The 24,956-nt window shown below is 52.7% G+C and overlaps 11 protein-coding genes across 11 annotated transcripts; 2 read left to right on the top strand and 9 right to left on the bottom strand.

Moving 5' to 3' along the window:
- Window positions 1-45: 45 nt before the first annotated feature.
- N7458_003331 (uncharacterized protein) lies at window positions 46-2,979 on the bottom strand (the record flags this gene model as incomplete). The annotated part of the gene is made up of 11 exons (XM_056906714.1): window positions 46-826; window positions 900-1,138; window positions 1,198-1,495; window positions 1,551-1,766; window positions 1,826-1,894; window positions 1,948-2,126; window positions 2,185-2,292; window positions 2,349-2,425; window positions 2,490-2,597; window positions 2,654-2,746; window positions 2,811-2,979. The coding sequence occupies 11 exons, from the start codon at window positions 2,977-2,979 to the stop codon at window positions 46-48; spliced, it is 2,337 nt and encodes a 778-aa protein (XP_056770821.1).
- Window positions 2,980-4,138: 1,159 nt separating this feature from the next.
- On the bottom strand, window positions 4,139-6,669 carry N7458_003332 (DUF803 domain membrane protein; the record flags this gene model as incomplete). The annotated part of the gene is made up of 2 exons (XM_056906715.1): window positions 4,139-5,646; window positions 5,700-6,669. The coding sequence occupies 2 exons, from the start codon at window positions 6,667-6,669 to the stop codon at window positions 4,139-4,141; spliced, it is 2,478 nt and encodes an 825-aa protein (XP_056770822.1).
- Window positions 6,670-7,833: 1,164 nt separating this feature from the next.
- N7458_003333 (WD40 repeat domain-containing protein) lies at window positions 7,834-9,753 on the bottom strand (the record flags this gene model as incomplete). The annotated part of the gene is made up of 1 exon (XM_056906716.1): window positions 7,834-9,753. The coding sequence occupies one exon, from the start codon at window positions 9,751-9,753 to the stop codon at window positions 7,834-7,836; it is 1,920 nt and encodes a 639-aa protein (XP_056770823.1).
- A 213-nt stretch (window positions 9,754-9,966) lies between these two features.
- N7458_003334 (proteasome regulatory particle base subunit RPT2) lies at window positions 9,967-11,544 on the bottom strand (the record flags this gene model as incomplete). Its single annotated transcript, XM_056906717.1, has 4 exons — window positions 9,967-10,220; window positions 10,282-11,350; window positions 11,408-11,473; window positions 11,542-11,544. 4 exons carry the CDS (start codon window positions 11,542-11,544, stop codon window positions 9,967-9,969), a joined length of 1,392 nt encoding a protein of 463 aa, XP_056770824.1.
- A 757-nt stretch (window positions 11,545-12,301) lies between these two features.
- Window positions 12,302-13,126, top strand: N7458_003335 (E2 ubiquitin-conjugating protein UBC1; the record flags this gene model as incomplete). Its single annotated transcript, XM_056906718.1, has 3 exons — window positions 12,302-12,562; window positions 12,628-12,899; window positions 12,961-13,126. The coding sequence occupies 3 exons, from the start codon at window positions 12,302-12,304 to the stop codon at window positions 13,124-13,126; spliced, it is 699 nt and encodes a 232-aa protein (XP_056770825.1).
- A 408-nt stretch (window positions 13,127-13,534) lies between these two features.
- N7458_003336 (TFIIH complex kinase subunit CCL1) lies at window positions 13,535-14,875 on the top strand (the record flags this gene model as incomplete). The annotated part of the gene is made up of 1 exon (XM_056906719.1): window positions 13,535-14,875. One exon carries the CDS (start codon window positions 13,535-13,537, stop codon window positions 14,873-14,875), a length of 1,341 nt encoding a protein of 446 aa, XP_056770826.1.
- Window positions 14,876-15,473: 598 nt separating this feature from the next.
- Window positions 15,474-17,416, bottom strand: N7458_003337 (ATP-binding cassette family ATPase ARB1; the record flags this gene model as incomplete). Its single annotated transcript, XM_056906720.1, has 2 exons — window positions 15,474-16,742; window positions 16,835-17,416. 2 exons carry the CDS (start codon window positions 17,414-17,416, stop codon window positions 15,474-15,476), a joined length of 1,851 nt encoding a protein of 616 aa, XP_056770827.1.
- Window positions 17,417-18,190: 774 nt separating this feature from the next.
- Window positions 18,191-19,130, bottom strand: N7458_003338 (HPP family protein; the record flags this gene model as incomplete). Its single annotated transcript, XM_056906721.1, has 2 exons — window positions 18,191-18,778; window positions 18,840-19,130. 2 exons carry the CDS (start codon window positions 19,128-19,130, stop codon window positions 18,191-18,193), a joined length of 879 nt encoding a protein of 292 aa, XP_056770828.1.
- A 1,074-nt stretch (window positions 19,131-20,204) lies between these two features.
- N7458_003339 (uncharacterized protein) lies at window positions 20,205-21,329 on the bottom strand (the record flags this gene model as incomplete). The annotated part of the gene is made up of 1 exon (XM_056906722.1): window positions 20,205-21,329. One exon carries the CDS (start codon window positions 21,327-21,329, stop codon window positions 20,205-20,207), a length of 1,125 nt encoding a protein of 374 aa, XP_056770829.1.
- A 727-nt stretch (window positions 21,330-22,056) lies between these two features.
- On the bottom strand, window positions 22,057-23,319 carry N7458_003340 (putative NAD binding Rossmann fold oxidoreductase; the record flags this gene model as incomplete). The annotated part of the gene is made up of 4 exons (XM_056906723.1): window positions 22,057-22,356; window positions 22,411-22,814; window positions 22,880-22,975; window positions 23,037-23,319. The coding sequence occupies 4 exons, from the start codon at window positions 23,317-23,319 to the stop codon at window positions 22,057-22,059; spliced, it is 1,083 nt and encodes a 360-aa protein (XP_056770830.1).
- Window positions 23,320-23,925: 606 nt separating this feature from the next.
- On the bottom strand, window positions 23,926-24,917 carry N7458_003341 (O-methyltransferase; the record flags this gene model as incomplete). The annotated part of the gene is made up of 3 exons (XM_056906724.1): window positions 23,926-23,970; window positions 24,053-24,802; window positions 24,867-24,917. 3 exons carry the CDS (start codon window positions 24,915-24,917, stop codon window positions 23,926-23,928), a joined length of 846 nt encoding a protein of 281 aa, XP_056770831.1.
- Between the last annotated feature and the right edge of the window lie 39 nt (window positions 24,918-24,956).

Genomic DNA, 24,956 nt, shown 5'->3' on the forward strand with positions numbered 1-24,956 from the left:
ATGCGTACAACAAAGGGCGAATGCGTGGAACGAGTGTCTAGAGAATTACCGCACAGTGAAAGTAGCGTTTCCTCTGATATCCTCCGAGCTACTGCCAACGAGAACAGTGAAATTGCCAGGCTCAACAACGTACTGCATGCGAGTGTTCCACAGACCGATGTCCTTGATCAGAATAGGAATCTTGACAGTCGTGGTCGTGCCAGCGGGGATGACAACCTTGTCGAAGCCCTTCAGTGCGCGGTTAGGAACAACCACAGAAGCAATGTCATCGGAGACATAGACTTGGACAACCTCCGTGGCATCCCGGCTCTTGTCCGTGTTGGTCACATCCACACTCACGGTAACACTCTCGTCGGACGCAGAGACGGTGGTGCGGTCGACGCTGACCGACCCATACTCAAAAGTGGAGTAACTCTTGCCGTAGCCGAACGGATACCAGGGAAGTGGGTTGCCGAGAACGTATTGGTGCCCGAAGACGAGGGTCCCGTTGCTGTCTACATGGCCCGAGTCACCAATCGAGCGGCCCGAGTTCAAGTAGTCGTAGAAGATCGGAAGGTCGCCGACATAGCGGGGGAAACTGACGGAAAGCTTGCCCGAAGGGTTGTAGTCACCGAACAGAACATCGGCAAGGGCATTGCCACCTTCTTCGGATGGGTAGAATTGCTGGACTAGAGCAGAGGTCGAGTTTGAGATCCATGTGTCAGTGATAGGCTTGCCGCTGGAGAGAACAACGATGGTCGGCACGCCGGTGTCAGCGATGGCCTTGATGAGCGGGCCCTGGGCACCGACCAGGGAAAGGTCATCTTCGTCGACATGTTCACCGGTTCTAGTGTGGAGTCAGGGTCTGATCGATGTCTTGGGTGGAGTCTTGTGGCTGGCCAAGACAGTGTTTCACTCACGTTGCATTCAAGCCCTGCCAGAGCTGATTTTGATCCCTCGACCAAGTTCCAACAACGACGACGGCAACGTCAGATTTCTTAGCTGCTTCAACGGCCTCGGCGAATCCTGACTCGTCGTTGCTCCATCGCTCACATCCTTGAGCATAGTTAATTTGAGCGCTGGATCCGACTGCCGCCTTGATACCGTCAAGTGGAGTGACGCCCCGATATTGACTTTGGTAGACAACATAATCGCCGTACTAAGACAAGTGAGGTCAGACATCATTTAACAAATGAAGGAATCGAAGTCCAGACTTACGTTCATGAATCCGTGAGCCATTGGTCCAATGACAGCAATGCTGCCAGACTTCTTCAGAGGAAGAGTCGCGTTGTGGTTTTCCAAAAGCACGATGGATTCCTTGTCTAGGTCTCTAGCAACCTGCTTAGCTGCGGCGTTGTTAATCAGGCTGCTCCATTTGTCTTCTGGCGCAGCAGGATATGGGTTCTCAAAGAGACCCATCTCGAACTTGACGCGGAGCAGTCTGGACACAGCGGTATTGACAGTGGCAATATCCAGCTTGCCCGACTTGACCAGCTCGGGGATCTTTTGGAAGTTGCTGTTAAGTGTTAGCTCACTCGATCGCTGTCATTATTGTGGACATGATATCTTACAAAGAACCACCTCCCATCTCAACGTCAACTCCGGCAGTCAAGAGCTGTGTGGTAACAGAGGCCATATCGATGGGGTTGCTCTGGCACATCTTGAAAGAATTGCAGAGTCGGTCACTGCCGCCAGCATCTGTCATCACGAAATAGTCATAGCCCCATTCCTCTCGCAGGATCTCAGTAAGAGTATGGTAGTCTGAGACCGCTGGAACTCCGTCATATCTAGCATTGATCAGTTAGTATTTCTTGGGTGAACTATAGTTCATCTGAGATGCTCTTACGAATGATAGGCTGCCATGATGGACCAAGCACCGGCGTCAATGATGGCGCGCTTGAATGACGGCATCCAGCTAGTACATAGTCAGTATAGTGTTCCGTGACAGGGATGTATATGACTTCTCACGTGGTACGCAATTCTCTCTCGCCACCGTGAACGGGGCCAGTATTCAATCCTTGTTCGGGGCTACTGAATCCCACAAAGTGCTTAACCATTGCTGAAACATTCTTGCTCTGCAGGCCCTTGACGTAGCTATAACCAATCTCGCCAGCGAGGAATGAGTCTTCTGAGAAAGTTTCCTCGACCTAGAAACTCAATTATCAGCAACGCTACAACCACCGGAGGTTTTCAGTTTGTACTTACACGTCCATAGCGAAGTTCACGAGCCAAGTCAACAACAGGCGCGAACAGCTGACTGACACCCAGAGTTTGGGCTTCCTGTCCAATGACCTGTCCCATTTTTTGAACGAGCTGGGGTTGATTCGTTAGTATTTGGAATCTGTGGTAAAGGGACTTTGTCTACGCACATCCTTGTTCCAGGAGCATCCGTATGCGATTGGGGAATTGAAGATGGTTGCATTGCCGACCAAGAATCCGTGAATACCTTTAAAACAGAACCATCAGTTGAGGTTATTCGCACAATGGATCTGGGCTACCAATATACATACCCTCTGTCTGAACAAGAGCAGGAATTCCAAGGGTAGTGTTCTGAAGCAGATAGTCCTGAGCCCTCTTGATGTTGTCGGCAATCCAGTCCCAGGCAACCGGGTATCCAACTGTGAACTTCTTAGTTTTGGGCCGCGATAAAACATGGGTTGGTATACGCCCATACCATAGAAGGAACCTGCTTTCATTTCCATATTCGTGACAAGCCCAGTATAATTGAATGCGCCTGATGTCGAGTTCATCCAGTTGGTGACATCGCCTGGCAGCCACACAAGTTAGCAATTTCCCACAGAACAGCCTCTACAAAACTTCAGCGCACTTACCTTGCATCAATTGAGCCATCTTATCCTCAATCGTCATCCGGCCCAACAAATCCTTCACTCGCTTCTCGACCGGCGCGTTGGCATCCTTGTAGAGAGGTGTGCTCTTGCCCGAGACAGAAGCAATGAGCGGTGCAAGCAGCAAGCTGCTAGCAAGACCCTTGACCATCATCTTGAACGATGTGATGAGGGCTTTTCAAGCCAATGCTTCTCAAAAAACCCGAGAAAAAGCTATAACCACCTTCAATTCCTCGGCGCAGACTGCAGTCGAGGATCTGGAGGATACGAAGAAAAATTTCCCCGACGATCGCGAGTCGATCCCCTCATAATAAAGAATAGCAGCTTGAAATTGCTCCCTCGACCCCGCGGGGAAAAGCCATTTGGGGCTTGTCGCGTCGGGCTATGCTTTCCTGCCATTGGAGTACAGCACGTACAGCGGATATTAGATCAACGCTTAGCTTGCAGTTTAGGATGGCGTCGGAGATGAAGCGATCACGGGTTAAACAGGTCGGCTGCCGCAGTAGATTGTTCATCTGGTAGTTCTGGGGATAGTCTTCAGGCGCTAAGACTATAAAGAAACGGAGGGCAAGCCCGCCGCTTTGGCTGGCGCCCACCCCGTTTGTTAAGCGGTCCTTGTGGAGATCGCTTTTTCAGGGATAGAAACGAGGGCTCCACATCTCCTCATAAACTTTTCGGACTCGAGAGGCGGGGAAAGGTAAACTGCGGATAAATGAGGGGACTCGCCGAGGAATGGCCTGAGATTTTATCCGCGAACCATGCTAGAAGGGAGATGCTTCTTCAACGGGTACTTCTGTTTCATCCTAGTCTCGTTGCTTTTTCCACCTATGAGCATCGTGCATTATCTCCGCTGCTAATGAGATATGCAAGATGCAATTTTCCGAACTTCGCTAATAAAGTTCAATCGGAAGATTAAAATGACTCTGAATGAGGTGCCCCAGATTGGCCAGAATTTGGAGAGGAATAACTTGTACACGGATGCGAGATAGGAACAGTCATAGCGTGGACAGGAGAGAAACTCGCAATATAAACCTTCCTAGAAAGGTACACATACCGAAAAAAGAAATTCACAATGAGAAGGATATTAAATGCCGAAGAGAATGTACGTCGCAGAATAATGCTGCAAATTGCCAATTACAACCCAAGTATGCCGACAGAATAAAAAGATCCCACCCGCCGAATAGAAGGAAGAACAACAGAGAAAGAAAAGCTGCGCAAAAGTGTATGTATGGTTTGAGTGACCCAGCCACTCTTCATGTACGGCTTTGAAAACAGGGGGGTTGTTCGATGGCCCCTTGTGTTCCTTGCTGCAGTTATGATCGAGAGTCAGCGTCGGCAGTTGCAGCATCGGTGTGGCTATGACCACCCTCGCCAGTCGGATCCTGATCACCCTGCGGAGTCGTGGTTCCTTGCGCGATCGCACCGCTATCCACAGGTGGATCCTGGTGCAATCTCAAGGCACCACCAAGCCATGCAAGACCACCACTCCATGAGTCGCTGAAGCTGCGTAGCCGTCCAACTTCCTCGTCTGGTTTCGGGGTCTGAGGGTTATAAATCTCTGTAGCCAGAGCAGGTGTTGACCGTCCACCCTCCGCAGATGGTACGACCAGACCGGTAGCAGATTGCAGTCGCGCAGTGGCAATGTTCAGGGGATCATCGATGCCATCCACTCCAAGATCACCATCTTGATACCGAGCCGGCTCATGTTCGAAGGCACCGTCAAGTTGACGGCGGCGCCCAACCTTTCGCCGAGCACGATCCTTCAATGGGCTACCCTCGCCCCGACGCAGAGATTCCGCAACAACAGCGCTAAACCCGCCAGAAAGAGTAGGAAGGAGCGGTCCAGGGGAAAAGCGATTGGATATAGAGTTGCGCATGGCTCGTCGCGAAGGAGTGTCCAGAGTCGTATGACTCCGATCGTTGGTGTGAGGCTGGTCTAGCGCAAGAGGAGTTGAGGCCCGCCGAGGGACAGGTGACTTTTTTGCTGGATCCTCTTCGATGCCGGGCGCAGGAGGGAAGCGCAAAAGCACAGTGGACTCCTGAGTACCATCGCCTTCCGGTGCAAGTGGAGTGGTATGACAGTAAGCCTCGAGGTCGGATTTAGGGGTTTCCGGGGGTGCATCGATCGAGTCTGCCCATGGGTTGGACATACGAGAAGGCGGACGTAGGGCCGATGCGTGATCTAGAGATGGCCCTGAGAGGGAAGACTCGGCAGTCAATGAGCCGGCCGGGGAAGAAGGAGCCCCAGAATGAGCACCCCGAGGTATAAGCTGGTCATCATCTATGCCATCAATGCCACGGCTTGTAAGAGAGCCAATTGGAGACAACACAGCATCCTCTTCCTCGCGATCGACGGGGAGTGTCTTTGGTGCCCGATAGTGTTGGGCAGGTGGAGACAAGTCAATCCTGTCGCGATATCGTTCACCATACAGCAAGCCGATGGCCTCCTCTTCATCCTCCGTAGAAAAGGTAGACTCATCGTCAGAACGCACTCGACCACTAGTTATAAAGTAGACACCCAGGAAGGTCAGAGCGCATCCACCCACGAACTTTCCAGCTCGACCAGCCGACATTGACTCGAAGTCGCGGTAAAGAACAGCGCTCCCAACGATCACAGAGAGCGTGAATAGAACAAATTGCGTCGGAATCACCTGGGTGGAGTCAAAGCGCTGCAGAGCTCGGTTGATGTAACGGATTTGCATCAAGGCACTGGAGACAAGAACGAAAACAAGTAGGTAGGTAATGGGGTATGTAATGACATGCCACAATGTGAATGATAACAATGAGGAGACGCCCTTGGTGGACAAAGCCGTATATCCACCTAATAGACACGGTTAATATGAGCTTTTAAAGATGGTTTCTCGCAAGACTCACCAAATAATGCCACAAGCCCGACATCGATCAGAATCGAGCGCGAACCGTATGAGAAGCTGGCCCACATGAGACCGATAATCAGTGCGATAGTCAATCCCAGGTAAAGCTCAAACTCCCAACGAGTGATCATCATCCAGATCTCGCCAGGGCCGATTTTGTCCTCTGAAGATCTGGCACTGAGCACAACCACCACCGCTCCAGCGATAGCGACCAGTACGCCCCAGAAATCTCGCTGTCGAAACTTTTCCTTGAGAAGACAGGGTGCGATAACGCAGTTGGATATCAAAGCAACGACACCTAGAGGAGAGACAATCGAGGCCGGAGCAAAGCCATAGGCGAGGAAGTTCCCAGTCTCACCCAGAACCATGAGGATGATACCGGCCCACCAGTACGGGGACCGTAAGTAAGATTTTCGGTCCTCGGAGTCGCCTGGACGAGCGGTACTATCAGATGCAAACGAATCGCGTGCGCTGTCGCGAGAGCTTCGAGTGCTATGTCGTCCCCTGGGAGGCGCATCTTCGTCATCGCGATAAGCCTCAAAACCACCATGGCCGTGGCGCCGATCCTGTTCCCGCGATCGGCCTCGACTATCACCTCCAACGGTCCCATAGGGATTCGCAGTGGCAGATCCAGAATGTGCCTGTCTCTGTTCAGCTTCCTTCTTCAGCTTATTCAGCTCCCATTCCCGTGTGATCCGAATATGCGCATAGCGCTGGATATTGAGCGCCATAGAGATCAACACGTTGCCGATCAGAGCGGTCACAATACCGATAAGCGACGACCACCTCTCCATGTTCCCATCATCGCCGCCATCGCGATCAGAAGGCACTTGCGAAGTTGAATTCGAGAGAGCGGAGTATGCGTGTTGTGAATAGGAGGCCAAATACGGGGTCGTAGCGGAAGGCGCGATAGTCGAAGAGGCGAGAGAGGTAAGGAAGCCCGCTACCAGGGGATGCTGCGACGAATCCATCTAGTCGATAGAGTATGGACAACACCAACACTATGCAAACTTGGTGGTCAACTCGGTGTCCCGCCCGAAGCCGAACTCTAGAAGCGGCACTATTCCGTGTTGAATCAGGTCGCGGTTTGGCGAGGGCTCTTCACAGCGCGATAGGCAGCATTTTGGAGCAGACAGATAGGAAGATTCCGGTCAACTGTCGTTTCCGAAAGTGCCTCGCAGTCGCGGGTAGAGCGTTGGAGCGTGGGCGGCAGCACGCGGAGAGAAGGCCCAGCGAGCGGAGAGATGCTGTGTCAGCACCAAACGGCCTCCAGGTTCGTTAACTAACTAACCAGGTTAGTAGTTAGTCCACTCCTTGCGCCAAGCAACAAATGACTTCGTAGGGACCCCGCTTATCGCTAGTCTTTTGCCAGTACATTCGCGCTCTGGCCCAGGATATGCGCGAGGCCAAAGCCCAGCTTGTTGTGGTTGGTGGTTGTAATTGGTAGTTTGGGTGGATTCAAAGTGCAGTGTAGATCGCTCGGCTCTTGGGAGGGGAACATTCCACAGCGGCAGATGTAAGGAAGGATGCCATGCGCGGCTTGTTTTATCGGTGAGATTCTTTCTCTATGGAATTCTTGATTACAGTATTGGAAAATTGGTCGTTGAGGTCGATGGCTGAAGCTAATGGACTAAAAGTGCAACTATATTGCAGCCTAATAGAAAGATCGAATCGAGCAAGAAGTGACTCAGAAATACTCTCTCTCTGTTGACAGTGAAGTCTCATACTACCTATTGTTAGGCTCGAGGGGCAATACCAGTGTGACTAGGCAGCTCTCTAGTGACGTGGATATATTCTGGCTCTAGGTAAATATCCATCCTTCCCACTCCCGTCGTGGGGCCAAGCGGGATATCAGTGTGAAAACTAGGCATGATGGAGAATAAGAGCGCTACTTTCTCTCATACGTACCATTTATTGCGAGAATGTTCCACCTCGGATGGAGGTGAGACCGGTAATCGTCCCACGAGTCACAGAACCGAGCCTGCCTATGGAGAGGCATCGTCCAAGGCGAGAATTTAGAAGATCGTAGATCAGTACCATTGTAACTCATATTTGATTCGCTTCATGTCAGGTCCAGTAGACAAGAATTGATATGAAATCGTGGTATTATATTACATAGATCTAAATCAGATCCATCATCGGCGTGCTTTTTTCTTTTCTGGGCCCGCCTCCTCCTCATCGCTCAATTCCGCATAGATCGCGTTTGGTTGTGTCTCCTTGTATGCACGAGTAAAGATGGGGTCTTTCTCTGCCTTCTCGGCGTATTTCAACAGTGCCTCTCGCGGGTCCTCATCACGCATGGAACTGAGAGGGAAACTCTCACGAATATGCTTCTCATCCGGCTGAGACTTGGCAAAGGGCGTCACTTGCGGCATGTGTGGACGGCGCGGGTCTCTGGAGCGACCAGACGCTGTCAATCCGATCGTTGGGTGGCGGGCCGCAAAGGTTGCAGAGCTGTAATGTGGGACACCGTTGGAGCTGACAACCACGGAATCACCAGCAAGTCCGGAGGACAGGTCTGTCGTGAGGGTTAGGTTGTCGTCCACATGGCGCCGCTTGGGTGCCTTGGACATGACCAGAGCAGCTCCCTTAGTAGACATTGTTGGGTTGTATAGGACATGCGTTTCGGCGTTGGCGGAGCCAGTCAAGATTTGGTTGAGCTTCTCATGCCACAAAACGGTGATCAATGGCGAACCTGGAGTGACGGGCGTTACTAGTTCTGGCTTCAATGTCGCGGGGTTGAGAATGTGCAAGTGACCCGTCTCAGACCCAACAATGACGTTCGCTGAGCTCGGCGAGAATTGGATGTTCGAGGTAGGATACCGGGAGGAGGTCGATGGGTGTGTTACAGTTGTAACTGGTGACTTGAACTTCCGTGTATCCCACAACTTGATGGTGTCGTCTCCACCTCGGCTGATGATCAGACGTCCATCGGCACTGATATCTAAGCCACTGGTCCAAGTGTTTCGGGTATGTGCCTCTCGGACTTCACCACTAGGTCGGGTGAAAGGCCCATTCCCACCCCACATTACCAGGCTTCCATCAAGTGCCGCAGCAACAAGGATATTCGACCCTCCCTGCTTCGGAGATCCCCAAGCCACGGCGGTCATCTTGGTCCGTCCAGCAGACCCAGCGGCCTTCGACTTATGCACAATCACCTCCTTCTGGGAGCGGCCTACATTGACATCCCAAATACGCACAGTGCTGTCCGATCCAGCTGTAGCACAGAGGTTCTCGTCCGTGGGACACCAAACGCCACCAGAGACCTCCGAGGTATGGCCCTTCGTATGGTGTGAATCCCGAAGGTACATGTCACCCTTCACAAACTCCGTCAAAGTGTCGCCATCTCTACTCAGGATTCGCGGCTGGGAGGTCGCAGGGACAACTAGGACATGGCTGGGAGAGAGCGGGTTGAATGCGACGTAGTTAACGGCGTGGGTGTCTTGGGCTGCTGATTGCTTCTTGACGGAGGGATCGACAGACTTGAATGCGCGGATGGTTGAAGGTGTCATGGAAGCAAAGTCGTGGAGTTTCAGTGTGCAATCAGTGGAACCTGTGATTAGTCGTGCCCCCGAGGGGTCCACGGTCATAGTTGTCACGGCGCGTTCATGAGTCTTCAAGACCAGCTCGTGCGATACAGGGAATTCATCCTCATCATCCTCATCTTCAGAATCATCATCATCAGAGTCTTCATCACTGTCTTTGGGTTCTTGTGGCCTCTTTTCTGTAACGACAGGACCAGCTGTGGCGGGCGCATTCAGCTCTGTTCCGTCTGCACCAGCGAGCGGCTTGGAAGCCGAGATCTCCGTTCGCTTGGACCGATTAATCTGAGATTCAACATCGATTGATTTCTCCTGCTTGCCAAAGCCGGAAGGAAAGAATTTCTTAAACGCTTCCTCGTCGAATCCGTCCATGTTTGAGGCGTGAGGTTTATCGCTGCGCTGAGGAAGAACTTGCGTCGCCGATAAGGCCGCCTCGGATCCACCCACTATCGAGCTTGTTTGCACGGTTTGCACCTCGGTATTGCTGCCGATTGCCTTAAGGCCTATGAACATGGATAACAGCAATTCTACAGATGGTGATTCATCTATCAGGGGCATAAAAGGCCGTGATGCCTGAGGCTAGACAAATTACAAATGTGACAGAGGTGCTTAGTAGTTCAATGCATGCCTACCCCATAGATCATGGGTTCCATTAAAATACACACATCAAGCCCACAGAGATCTCCGGTGTCGATCGACCTTCTTCCACCGAAAACTATCTATCGCTTACAAGTACAAGCCCTCCACAGGGCCACCATCCTGCTTCGTCTTCATGATGCGTTCCCGAGCCGCCCGGAAGTCGTCCATCTGTACGCGCATGCGACGCTCCCGCAGAGCCATAAGACCAGCTTCAGTACAAATCGCCCGAATATCTGCACCGGAAAGATCGTCCTTCTGGTTAATGAACTCGTCGAGGTCGACATCGTCGCTGAGGGACATCTTCGAAGTGTGCAGGGTGAAAATCTTCTTCTTGGTATTTTCTAAAGAAAAGACATGTTAGTCATTGAAACAGCCGATGGACGAAACTGGAGCAAAACTTACGGTCGGGGTTCTCGAAGAGAATCTTTCGATCAATACGACCAGGACGAATCAAAGCCGGATCCAGAGTCTCAATCTTGTTGGTGGCCATGATGACCTTCACATCACCACGATCGTCGAAACCATCAAGCTGGTTAAGCAGCTCCAGCATGGTACGCTGGATCTCACGTTCACCACCAGATGTGGATTCGTAACGCTTAGTACCTATGGCATCGATTTCGTCGATGAACACGATAGACGGGGCGTGCTCAGCGGCAACAGTGAAGATCTGACGAACCAATCGCGGACCATCTCCGAGGTACTTTTGAATCAACTCGGAGCCAACAATACGCAGGAAAGTGGCACTCGTCTGGTTAGCGACGGCCTTGGCCAAAAGTGTCTTTCCTGTTCCGGGTGCACCGTAGAGGATGACACCCTTGGGTGGCTTAATACCCATCTCCTCGTACAATTCAGGATGCAGCAGAGGCAACTCGACGGCTTCTCGGACTTCCTGAATCTGGGCCTCCAGACCACCAATATCCGCATATGACTCGGTAGGGGCCTTATCCAGCTTCATCACCGAGACAAGCGGATCAGACTCTTCTGTCAACACACCGACCACCGACACGGATTTGTGATGAAGTAGAATGCTGGCGCCCGGCTCGAGGAGATCCTTGTCGACAAAGGACATGATTGATACGTAGTACTCGGGGCCAGTCGCGCTGGACACAATGGCATGATCGTCATCAATCAGCTCCTCCAGATTACCAACGCCCATAGGGCTGCCTCGCATGTCATCAACGCGACTCCGTTCATCCGCGTTCCGATCTGACACCTCCGGATCCTCAGTTCGAGCCGGGCCTTGGGCAGCCTGGGCTTTGGCCTTGCGAAGCCGCTCCATGTTCTCAACGTATTCCTCCTCTAGCAGCAGGTGGTCGTGCACGCGTTGCATCCGGAGATAGCGCAGCTTACATCTCGATGTAGGGTAAATGTCTGGGAGCTTGGAGGCGGTACTGGGTCCGGCGGCCTTGCGCTTCCTACGGCCAATGCGAGTGGTAGGTGGTGGTGGTGGCTCGTACTTAGGCTTGTCCTTCTGTAGGGCGTAGTGTCAGAGCTGGATATCGGTAGGAACTTTCCAGAATAATCATACCTTCTTGTCCTTGTCATCGCGTCCATCTCCTCCAGGGCCACCGCCCATGTTAGACTGTTGGTTACCCTATTTGATGTCGTATGTCAGTAAACTTGTTTCGGATAACCGAGCATCGTGCAGGTGTTGAGACTGACCATGTTTGTCAGCCAGCGACAGAAGGTCTGTCAGCGACTAGAGGGTAGATATAAAGGTGTTGATGTGTCTTGAATGGATTCAAGCGTGATGAGGTCAAAACGGGATGGAGATAGACGGGTGGAAGGGATGGAGTGTCAATGCAGTTGGAGAGGTTGCAGCTGCTCGGAGTCGGGGGTTGAGCAAGCTGGAAGCTGTTGCCATCACACCACGTGACCTGCTGACACCTCAGGCGGAGATATGCGGTCATGGATGCCTTTGTGCCTTATCCTGCGGCCGCGGACCCTCAGCTTTTCCATGCAGCTTCGGCAACGAGCAAGACAATTCAAATTCAGACCGGCAACCAATCGGCCCGATAGTATCGGTGGATACTTTGAGTTGTTTCCGAATCTCTACGCATATCTTATCTTGATCCCGAAGCTCATTGCAGCTCCTCGAAGCTATTGTTCGAGCAGAGCGGCCGCCTCATACTTCCCCTCCATTCGTGAGATTACAGAGCATCAGCTGCGTATTCCATCGTTTGCCGTTGTGCCAGTATGCATTGCCTGTCTACATATATTTTTATCTCTGCTATTTTCATTTCAAAATTCTAAGCAACCCCTTTGGATAGTCCTCGACTCCGATCATCTTCATCCAAACACTTCCCCGCGACCAGCGAACACACGATCAGGTCCCGCGTAAAGCGCCCTGAATACACCCATATCACTTCTCTTCTTGTTTGAATGCGGACACGTGAGATTTGATCCAAGCTCTCAATACATTATGGCTGGCAACCGGACTCGGCGCATTGCCAAGGAATTGGCTGATATCCATGCCGATGCCCACTCGCAAATCACGGCGGAGCCCATCGGCGGCCAGGATGATGTGACACACTTGCGAGGAATCTTCCCAGGTCCTCCAGATACTCCATACGAAGGTGGTACTTATAAGGTTGACATCAAGATCCCCACCGATTACCCTTTCCGGCCTCCAGTTATGAAATTTGAGACCAAAGTCTGGCATCCGAATATTAGCAGTCAAACAGTGAGTAGCTCTACAGAGGCAAGGCCGGTGCATAAACATACAGCTGCTCATCAATAAACTCACAGGGTGCTATCTGTCTTGACACATTGTCGAGCGCTTGGTCCCCGGTTCTCACAATCAAATCTGCCCTGATCTCACTGCAGTCATTGTTGAGCACCCCAGAGCCAAAGGATCCCCAGGATGCTGAGGTTGCCAATATGATGCTCCAAAGGCCGCGGGAGTTCGAGCGCATGGCACGAGAATGGGCCGTCATTTATGCAGGTGCTCCTTCAAAGGACTCCAATCAGGAAGGAACAGAAGAAGCGCCCTTGACGGTTGAAGATGATTCTCTAGCCCAGTAAGCGAAATAGACTTCCTTAGGCCACGCATAGTATATGCTAACGTCAGACCTGTGACAGGTACAATGGTTATGACAAGGCTCTGGTCGACAACTTCGGTGCAATGGGCTTCCAAGTACCGGATATTGTCAGGATATTTGAAGAGCTTGGAATTAGCCAACGCAGTCGACAGTTAGACGATGGCCAAGTTGATGATATTTGTGCACGCCTGCTCGCGGGTGTTTGATCCACGTGATATTTATTGCATTGCTCTGGTGTCGGGGATCTACATACAATGACAGAAAAATATAAATTGAAATTTACCTTTTCTCCATGTTCCATGCAAAAAGAAAAAAAACAGACGGATGTCTTCTGTATGGTCATCTAGTATTCATTGCTCTAGGGCGGTGTTGGGTGCCACTCTTATCGATAAGCCCTCTCGGTGCTGCTAACCCTGCTGAACCTCCGCATGGTAAATGTTTCACTATAGCTTTTCTCCTAAGCAGAACTAGCGTCACCGATTTCTTATCTCACAACCAGCTAACACTTCTGCCTCCATTCACTAAAGTTGATCCCTTGGAAAAACTAATTTCCCAACCTCGAGCACAATCGGCTACCCCGCGGTAGAAAGCAGGGCTTTCTTTGAACCGCCAACATGATCGAAGACGACATCTACCGCACATCCTCCCAATTCCGATTGTGGTCCTATACAGAGAGCTCTCTGAAGTCTCTCCGCACAAAAACCAACCATATAGCAAGTGAGCGAGTACGTGCCGCGCTGCGTCGAGCTCGCGAACGCCATGCCTCCAGCACACCCTCCGCGACAGGAACACCACAGACGGGAAGCGACGTGGAAGAGAAAGATATTGAATGCTTGACACCCGAGGAGGAGCTTGTACTGGTTCGATACTACTGTGAAAAGACGGTAGAGCTGGGTGAGACGTACAGGCCACCGCTTCCTACGAATGTTCGAGTAAGTCTACCTACAACTGGTTTCACTCAAAGACTCGAACCCTTCTTCTTGCGAGGACAGCCAAAGCTCACATCTATCACTTACCAGGCCACTGCAATCCAATACCTCCGCCGCTTCTACCTCACAAACTCCCCAATGACCTACCACCCCAAATCCATCATGGCCTGTGCTCTCTTCCTCGCAACAAAGACAGACAACTACTACATGTCCCTCCGGCAATTCGCCGAAGGCATCCCCGGCGACACAACAGCCGACGATGTCATCGCCCCGGAATTCCTTCTCATGCAAGGCCTCCGCTTCACATTCGACGTGCGCCATCCCTTCCGTAGCCTCGAAGGTGGCGTCATGGAACTCTCCGCCATCGCCCAAGGCCAGGCTAAGCCAGCACCCCATCTACCACACCATACCCCCGAAAGTCTCAAACAAGGACTGCTTTCCATCGCGCCACCGCCCGTGCCTAGCACATCCATTACAGACCGCATCGGCCGTGCACACGGCGCCACGCGAGAACTGCTAAAGTCCGCCGCACAAATGACAGACGCATACTTCCTGTATACCCCCTCGCAGATCTGGCTAGCAGCCCTCCTCCTCGCCGACAGACCGCTCGCCGAGTTCTACCTCGACACAAAACTAGGCGGTCCAATTGACCCGACCGCCATGGAGACCGAACCCTCCAACCTCCAGAACCCGCTCTACGACCTCCGCACGAAACTGCTCCAAGTACTCACAGATTGTGGTGCGCTTCTGCAGTCGTACACGCCTCTCTCATCGGACCCGGATCAGATGAAGATTCTGAAGCGCATTGCGAAGAAGTTGTATCATTGCCAGAATCCGGAGAAGGTCAATTTGAAGCGTGATTCTGCGGTGCCGCGGTCGACGCCTGCTATTGATGCGGGGGCGGTTACGTCGGAGAGTGAGACGGAGCGGTTGGCGAAGAAGCGGAAATTGGAGATGGAGCAGAAGCAGCGGGGCGCGCATGATATGTTTGGACCGGAGTTGGTGCTGGATCGGACGAGGCATTGATCGGTGGGGTGGATGGCTGCTGTATAGAGGGAAGATAGTATAATGATCTCACGAGCCTTAAGTCTGGCGTGGTCTTCCTAAGAGACCTACACAGTTATTCGAAACTATCTACTTTGCTATCTACAAGCAAGAAAACCATGTAAAGCGCGAACAAGAACTAGTCATTTCGCAGATCTAAGAGACTTCAGCCTCAAGTAGAAGCAACTAGACTAGACCCTCTATCAAACGGGATGCATCCCGCGAAGCGGGCAGAAAAGAGCACAAAGAGATCCAAGGAAAAGTTTCGACAATTCAGCGGGGTATCCGCCACGATGTCAAGGGGGAATGAGGTTCATGACAGCAAGCAAACAGAAAACGAGTATAAGAAAAATTGGAAAATGATGAACAAGAAAGCATCATCCCGTCTCCGCATGCCCAGGAGAAAAGGGCTAGGAGCAGGAACGGGGAAGCGGGCAACGGCCCGGTCTAAAAACCAATCCAACTTTTTATAGCGCGGGGCATTGCAATTCCCTTAATCACGTCTAGCATTTCGTCGTCATCAGAGATAGGAAAGGGGAAAAAAAAAGGAAGTGTGGAACAGAACATGGAAGCGCAACACTTAGACGGCACCGGAGGAAAGCATCTTGTCACGGAGGTACTTCTTGTACTGGCCGATGGTGCCGTCCCAGCGACGGACGGTCTTGTGCTCGCAGACCAGGATGTCCTTGGCGATCTTGTCCAGCAGACGGAAGTCGTGGGAGACGACGACAACACCACCGTTGAAGGCGTTGATAGCATCAGCCAAAGAGTCGATGGTGGGAATATCAAGACCGTTGGTAGGCTCGTCGAGCAGGATCATGTTGGGGGACTCGATAGCGAGCAGGGCAAAGACGATACGGCTCTTCTGGCCCTCGGACAGGGTACCCATGATGGCGGTCTGAGCCTCACCAGACAAACCGTAGCGGCCGAGTTGCTGGCGCCAGTATTGGTAGTCCTGGGACTTCTCCGGGAACTTGTCGCGGACGAACTCGAGAGAAGACTTAGTCAGGTCGAGCTGCTCGGCAGAGTGCTGAGAGTAGACACCGAGCTTCAGGTGAGTGTGACGGCTGACGGTACCACTGATGGAGCTCAACTTGCCGGTCATCAGACGCAGCAGAGTGGACTTGCCAACACCGTTAGGGCCGACCAGGGCGGTACGAGAGTCCATGTCGACACCAAGGTCGAGGTGCTCGTAGAGGGTGTCCTCCCATTTACCAGAGTAGGAGAAGCTGACGTCGTCGAAGGACAGGACAGGAGGGGGCAACTTCTCAACATCGGCGAAGCGGAAAGTGAAGACACGGTCGGGGACGACGGGCTGGATGAAGCCATCGGCCTCCATCTTGTCGAGAATCTTTTGGCGAGACTTGGCCTGACGGACCAAGTTGGCATAGGTACCGGCGGAGGCAATGAACTTCTTGATGTGAGAAATTTCTTCCTGCTGCTTGGTGTAGGCCTTCATCTGGTTGGTCTCCTGCTCGGAGCGAGTCTTGTGGTAAGAATCGTAGTTACCACCATAGTAGAGGAGCTGCTTCATGCGCATGTCGATCATGTTGGTGCAGACACCGTTCAGGAAATCCATGGAGTGAGATACCAGGATGAAAGTGCGGTCCCACTTCTTGAGGTACTCCTCCAGCCACACACAGGCCTCGAGATCCAAGTGAGCAGTGGGGTCATCGAGCAGGAGCAGCGAAGGCTTGACGAACAGGGCCTTGGCGAGGGCCACACGCATACGCCAACCACCGGACATGTCCTTGGTCTTCTTGTGAATTGTGACCTTGTTGAAGCCGAGACCAGTCAAGATCAGAGAGGCACGAGTGTGGAAGGTGGAGGGATCCATCTTGTCCATGCGCTGTGATCAAAATTTTGGTCAGTGAATGATCCATCAATACTTCAATTATATCTTTCAACAGGCTGATTGATAGATAAAACGTTAGAACTTACGTCGTACAGATCCTCGAGAATAGGGTTCTCGGGACCCTCCTGTTCGAGGATCTCCTCGGCCTTCTTCTCCATAGCATCAAGCTGAGCCTGAGCCTCGTCAACAACCCACTCCAGAGCCCCCTTATCAGTGAGGGGAGCACCCTCATTCAGAAGGTACAGATCGATGTGCTCGGGGAAGGGGAACTCGCGGGTGGCAATGGCCTTGAGAAGGGTAGACTTTCCGCAACCGTTCTCACCAAGCAGACCGTAACGACGGCCAAAGTTCAGCTCGAGGGTAGAGTCGGTGAAGAGGACCTTTCCGTGGAACACCAGGGAGGCGGAGGTGATCTTGACGTCGCGGGAGGCGGGCAGGGACGAAAGCACACCGGTGGTAACACGATCGGAGAGACCGTGCTTGTCCATCTGTGCGGTGAGCTTCTCGACATCCTTCATCTTAGCATCGGTGGTGGCGGGCTGCTCGTCACCGTTGGCATCGACCTCGACGACGGGCTCCTCCTCCTTCTTGGAGCCGGTCTTCTTGGTCTTCTTGTCGCCGGCTTCGGCGCGCTTGGCCAAACGGGCGGCCTTGGAGGCAGAAACCATATTGGCGGGTGAAAATGTGAAAAAGGAAATTGGGTGAGAAGGACGGCGGGGCGGGGAGAGGGGGGAGGGGGAGAGGAGGGAGGTAGAAAGAGAGAAGAGGATCAAGTGAGGGAACGATGACCCGTAACAAACTTGGTCGAAGAGTTTGAAGGCAAAGAAATGCAAAAAGAGACTGAAGTGGAGCGCCTGGCGGGGCGGAGAGTAGAGGGGCGAAACAACTCGAGTGGAAGTGGGGGGCGGGTTTGGGCGAGCCCTTATCGATTAGGAAAAAGTTGCCTGGGCGGAATTCGAATCCTGAACGTCAGGGTTCTGGAAGATGAAGATAGAAGAAGGAAAAGTCAGATTATCCCTTCTTTTTGAAATCCTCGACGGTGAATCGTAAATGCGACAGAACAAAAATTCAACCTGGTGGGGCCGTCAGGGCCAGCACGAAGAGCGCTGATTTGCTGGAGGCCGACGAGGGCTGTTTGGGACGTCACCGCACGATCGGGCAGACGTGCGGGGCCTGAGAGCCTGGGAGCCTTGGCGCCTCAGAAGGGTGGCGGTCAGGTGTTGAGGTGTCGACGTTCTTTTGCCACGCAATTGCGACGAGTCTGGTTGGCTGGAGATACACACTCTTTCCGCTTAACCTAGTCGAGTTAGCCCCATCTCTCTCCAGGAAGCACTGTACGAAGTACGAGGAGCGAAGACTGATGAAAGATCGTGGTTGGTCAGTTGACCGAATCGTTATCATTGAATATGTATGTACAAGATCCCTCCCCATCCTTCTTTCTTTTAGATTCTCTCACTGACCTTCTCCAGCACCTCCTTCTCTTCTGTCGACAAGAACACCCCATCAGGCACAAAGATCTCGCCTCGCTCAAGGACAATCCGCCGAGGAACGTCGGTCAGACTCTCCTCATAGTGGCTAGGGATATCCGAACCAGCCTTCCGGTGGATGTTCTCTTTCTCTTCATCCTTGATCTGCTTTCGAGACAGAGGGTGTAACGTCCACCAGTATAGGGGATATTGTCGCTGGATATTATTGACGATCAAGGCCACCGCCTGCATCAGCACGACCCCCAGCATCATAATGGGGAACAGGAACCATCCCAGGTTCGCCATCTGCTCGTTGGTCACCGCTAGAAGGGCCGTCGCACCCGCCGGCGGGTGCACAGTACCAGTCAACATCATGGCAGCAGTGGTGAGGCCACAGGCCAGAGCCCCGCCCAGCGAAGTGTACTGTTCGGCATGGGGACTCAGAGCAAAAAGCTTCGCGATACTAATGCCCATCAGACAAGCCCACATCTGACTGAAGAAGGCATTACGGGGTTGTGCAAATGGCGACTCGATCGCACAGAACTCGATGACGGCAGCAGCACCCTACCATGAGGTCCTCGTCAGCCAGATGGATCATCCGAGGTCATGACAAATCCAGACTTACAAAACTTCCCACTACAGCCGGCGCGTTTCGCACTTCGAATGACGGGATACGCGCTGATACTTCAGCGACCAGGGCCACTCCGCAGAATGCACCGACCAGCGACCAAAAGGCGATTACTACATTGCCCAACGGTCGTGGTGCACTGTCCCGATACCCCAGAAAATGGGAAATCGGCCGGGGTAACAGGTGCAACCTAGGCGCTGGAACCCAAGGGTTGATAAACCGATCGATATCCACATGCCAGGTCCTCACATCCGAGAGAGTCATCGGCCCATGCAAAGTGTGCGACATGATGCCGAAAAACCCCAGGCGTGTCGTGTGGCACGACGTACTGACAAGACCCGCAGCGAATGTCGAGATATAGCGAAGTATGTAAGGTATCCGTCGCGGTACCCCACAGAAACCTCACGAAAGATGGGAAACTCGCAAGAGTAAGTTGATGTCCCCTGGAGGAACTTTGAATGAAGACATCTTCTCACCCGTTTCCCCCTCACGATTCTCCTCAAGTGTGCCGGACTAGCCGTGTCGTCGTTGCTCTCTGTTTCTCCGCGGACCAGGCCCTGGCACTGGTGTCCAAAAGCTTTCTTCAATAATACAGCCGCGAGCGGTTAGCTGTGGGACTCGGTGCTCCTGGGTGACAGCCTTTGCCCGCCAGTCATTGCGTTTGTATTTGGTAACAGAAACTCCTCTTCGGGCGTTAGTGGCTTGGCAATGGATGATGTCACAGATCCCGGAACCATGCGGACAGTAGGAAAATTAGGTAAAGTAGGTACTAAGTAAGGGATCGCGGAGGATATAGCTTGTTTAACCAGTAGATTGTGAGATAGTAATGAAAAATCAAAATGATGAAACCACGTGGTATTTCCGATCGTAGATATGACAAGGCATTCCCGATCAAAATGCCTCAACGTGTCGGACGAATCTCGGACGGTAGGGCTGACATACTTCCGTGCGGAGTATACTCGGCCGCCAGGATACCCTTGTATAAACACGATGTTGCTCTTGCGGTGAAGGTTATTGACAAGACCGCCTTCAATTGAAAACCTGATATAGTAGATTTCAACAATGACAAATCTTCAGGATCGTCTAAGCAGTCATCAAGCACAAAGATAAACCAAGAAAAATGGGGCATATAAAGTAGTTTCAGAAAATCCCTTGAAAGTAAACAATTTGACGTATCTCATTGAACTATTCTGTGTTCTCTATATCCATACCTTTGAATTCCCAGTGTATATTTCTTTGTAGAGCATCTGTATACATCACTACGAATTCCATCATAGCTCACCTTGCAAGACCAGGATCATCTACACCCCTACCCGACTCACCCCGGTCAAATCCTCTTAACAACATCCCACCCAGTTTCACTCAAACCTCACCAACATTCCTCCTACAACCCCCCTCAACCCCCTGAAACGGCAACCCCACACACCAAGCCCGCGGATACTCCATCCCCCATTTCCCCATCAAACACCTCAAATCCTCTTCACACCCGGGTACAACATTAACAAAGATACGATCCCCGTGGGACATCGGCTCCGAATGTACCGCGCCTTCGTCCTCACCAACTCGGAAGAATACGCACTCGCCTGTGCGCGCCTGGATAATACCCTTTCCAAATGTAGATCCGTGCCCATGCCCATGCCCATTGAAAGCACCAGAACCACCACCTGCACTACCGTCATACCCGCCTAGCTGCGCGGCGAGTATAGCTCGGACTGACTCTGCGGCTGAGGCACAGCCTACACAGCGGATGGAGAGACAAATGTGATCTGGGTTTGAGGCGCGGACGGACATTTTGGTGCTTCGTTGGAGGGTGCGGGCTTGGGCGTTGAGGTGGGGGGCTATGAAGAGGGTTCCCGGGCCGAGGAGGGTGGTGGTTAGTTTCCAGTTTGTCGGGTTGGGCGAGGAAGATGTTATTTGGACGGAGGGTGGGAGGGGTGTTTTGGCGTTTATTTCCGTGGTGGAGAGGGCTGTAGATCGGTTGTTTTTGTTGGGTTTGCCCAGATTCGAGAGTGACGATGATGTCCGCTTGTGGACGTTGGTGGCGCCAGAGAAGGAAGGGAGCAGAGAGCGGCGCTGGGATTGCGATTTGGATTGGGGGTGGAGGTTGTTGGGAGAGACTGGGGAGAAGAAGAGATCATCTGTATGCCATCGGGGGATGTCGAATTCGTCGGAGCCTTGGCTTGCGCGTATCGTGAGCCAGTAGGTTGATATATCGTTTGCTGTGAGGAAGTCGTGTACGAATTCTAAAAAGGCGAATAAGGGAGACACGATTGAGCCGTTGATAGTGGACTGGGCCCAGGTGTGGAATGAGGAGGGTAGGTTCTTCGCGTTCAGTGGGAGGAGTGGGCCGCAGTATGTCCACGACGAAGTTGCGTTTAGAGTGATATCCTCGTCTGTTGATAGCGAGGATTGCTGATCATAGTCGATCTTGTCCCACTTGGTTGGGTGCGACAGGATCTTGAAATCTGGGAGGGAGCTCGCGTCCATGGTTTCGGAGCTGGCGGCCTAGCTTTTAAGCTCGAGCTTGTTGCCCCGATTGAAGCAGATATAAAAATTGCCAGGAATGCAATTATTCTCGTCGTGGTTAGGGGATTGAGTCTTCACTGGCTTTGGGTCAGTTAACAAGCAGAGTCACATTTGAACGAAAAAACTTCTCAGGCTGCAGCCTGGCTCGGACCTCTTCAGCCATTTGTCCTCCTGCATGAGGCCCCATGTGATAGCACTCTTTGAGGTCAGATTGTGGCTCAAAAGTCAGACTGTGGCTTGGCCAAGCTGTGCGGGGGGACAGAGCTCAGGCGGCAATAGTGGGAGCAGCATCGTGATGGTGGAGTGGCTACGGGTTTGGGCAGCAAGCTGGTGCATAAGGGGACCAATGGGAGATAACTTTGTAGGAGAGTACGAGAATTTGAAGCTGTTTCAGAATTGGTTGACTTTGGATTTTGACTAGCACGAACCCGACTCGTTCGTATGTCAAGAGCGTAAGGAGCGAGGGTACTAGTTGATGCCTTTTTGGACCCCAACTTTAAGGAGCTTTGCCAAGCTGTCAGCATCACCAGATTCACCGCAGCGACCTCGATTGCCGAGACCTGCACCATCTCCCGAGTAGAAACTCCATTCAAAATGAGAATATATGTCCAATTTTCAAGGTCTATCAAGTATCCGCTAATCATCACTGTCGTTTCCAATTTTTAAAATCCACATCGTACGTCCAATCTCAAACATCCATGGTCTTGCCAGTGGCAGAGCTCTCCCGAGCCAACTCGATCAAGCGGATGACCTGAGCGGCCTCGGCGCCGCTAGCGGGGAGATCGCCCTCGCCATCGAGAGCGCGGACCAGCTTGCGGTAGTACTCGGTGTATGTGGGGGGCTCCACGGTAGGAACGACCTCCTTGACGGGGTTGCCATTCTGGATGGTGGTCAGAGTACCGTAGCGCTCCTTGGGCTCACGGCCGTAGCCGTTGTCCTGGGGCTTGACGCCCGCCTTGAGCTGGTCTTCTTGGATATCGAGGTGGAACTATATTCACTGTTTAGTATGCGACGAATATTGATGGCAGAGATTCTGTCTCACCTTCTTGAAGCTACCCTTGTCACCACGGACCCAGAAGCGCAGCTGCTCCTCCTCGGGGCTGACCACGGTGGCCTTGGCCGTGACCAAAGTGCCGTTGGCGTACTGCAGCAGCACGGTGAACGAGTCCTCAAAGCCCGAGGTGTTGGCCTCGCGGGCCGAGCCGATGAAGCCGGTCACTCGCTTAGGAAGGCCCAGCAAGTGAACGGCCTGGTCGAGCAGGTGGGTGCCTAGGTCATACACGGCAGAACCACCGGGAATGACCTTGTTCTTCCACTTGTGAGAATCAGCAGAGGGCTCCTCGGGACGGTGGCGGTCGAAGTGAGTTTCAAACTCGGAGATGCGACCGAGAGAGCCGTTCTTGACCAGCTTGGAGAGCGTGACGAAGTCGGCGTCCCAGCGACGGTCTGGTTTGGCGCGCAGCGCATGTTAGCATTGCAATTGGAGATCTGAGAGAGATAAGGGGACGTACTTTGGTACACGGCGAGCAGCTTGTTCTGCTTGTTGGCAATGGCGACGAGCTCCTCGGCTTCCTTGAAAGTGGGGGTGAACGGCTTCTCGCAGACGACTGTAGCACGGAGAATTAGTTCAAGCTCTCGATCGGTGCCGTTGGCCATTGTGGTACATACCGTGCTTGCCAGCCTCCAGGGCTTGCTTGACCAGAGCAAAGTGGGAGTCAGGAGCTGTGGTGACAATCACGATGTCGACGGCGGGGTCTTGGGCCAGCTCGTCGGCGGTCCGGTAGGACTTGACACCCGGGTGGTCCTTCTCCGCATCATCATCCGGCTTGGGGGTGCGCTGGACCACTGCATAGAGCTTCAGCTCGGGGATCTGCTCCACGAAGGGGATGTGGAAGATCTTGGCGCTGAAGCCGTAGCCGATCACGCCGACATTGTAGGTCTTGGGGGCCATGATGTCACCGAATTGGAGATGGACTTGTAGAGAAGTCGGAGAATGGAGAATTGAGGTGGACCAAAGTGTGCACCTCACAGGATATAAGAGATTGGAGAATAGATGAGGAGAATGAAGAACAGTAGACACGGGAAGTCCTGTCAGCTTATATTTAGCCGTCGACGGATTTTGAGAGCCGATGCGGGGAGGTGGAAGGTCCTGGCGACGGCAACCTTTGGGACAGCCCCGCTCGACCCAAGCCCAGCCAACGATGAGCCAACGAACAGCCAACAGCCGACTTGCTGGCTGTGGATGATGGCGCAACCTGCAACTGTACAGTCTCCGACTCGGCGTCCCGAAGTGGCAACGGTTTTCGGCTTCTCCTCTGGCCGTTATGCTGCCAGGACTTTACGGGAATGGATCTCCGGAGCACAGTATTCCCAGCATCAGGTAACACTTGACTACACTGGCTGCTTTCTAATCAAAATCATTGATGACATTGCATCTAGAAAATATTCATTCCGTCATTCCGTGGTTCTGTGGTCGCAAAGTGAATCTTGCCAGCAGCTGTCTCGTCCCCACTGAGCGGCTGGCCCATCATTATTTTCTTTAACCACCACGAGATCTCTACTCCTCTTCCAACCCCACGCACCGAGTCACCTCGATGGCATCCTATTCACCGGATTAGCAATCACTCCCGCGAAAATCTCTTCACCAAGTTCACTGAAACAAGAGAGCAAATGTCATGACTCACCCGTTCCCCCTCCGGTTGCCGCAACACACTCTGGTACACGAGGTTGGGGTTGCCAATAACCTCAAACACAGGCGTATCACCCTCGGGCATGAACGAATTGACAGCGCGCTCGCGCATCCCCTCCACATTATACCCCTTCGTAGGCCCTCCCTTCGCAGCCTCCCGCTTCTGCGCAACACTGCTCCTCACATACTCCAGGTACGGCGGATTGCCCGGATGAATCACATTATCAGCAGCGAGCACCGAGCCAGGAACGATCATCCCATGATGCTCGCAGAGCTTCAGATCCGTGGTATACGCAGGCTTATAATGGTCAATAAACATGAGCTCAATCTTGGTCACCTCGCCGCTGCGGTACAACTTGTCCAGCGACACGTCGCTCCGACCAACGATGACCCGGACAAAATCGCGCAGACCGGCTAGCTCGATCAACATGTTCGCAATGGCGGCCCATTCCGGGTTGAGCTCGAGGCTGAGATAGCGCTCGCCGCCGTTGCGTCGCACGGCTTCGCCGAAGAGGATGGCCGAGTAGCCCACGTAGCAGCCCAGCTCGATCATGGTCTTGGGCTTGAGTTCGTCGATTAGATCTTTGACGATTTTGCCCTTGGACCCGCCGACGGTCATCATGTGGTAGTCTTCTTCGAATTTGTCCATGAGGTCGAGGACTTTTTGCGGGTGGCCTCTGATGTCATCGAGGTTTGGCTGGCCGTAGACGAAGTGAAGAAGCTTCATTTCACGGCCAGCTTCGCGCTGTGATTAGATTGCACATTAGTTAATGTGTGCAGGGAAGGCATGGGCAGGAATATCGACTCACTGAACGCTCTCCAACCCGAGGATGCGGGGGCGGCGACTCGGTCAATGGCATCTTTGACACTGGAAAAGGTGTAACCTGACGGGAAATGTG

Source organism: Penicillium daleae (assembly GCF_028827525.1).
Source record: "Penicillium daleae strain IBT 16125 chromosome Unknown utg000002l_segment0_segment0, whole genome shotgun sequence".
NCBI classification, from domain to species: Eukaryota; Fungi; Ascomycota; class Eurotiomycetes; order Eurotiales; family Aspergillaceae; genus Penicillium; species Penicillium daleae.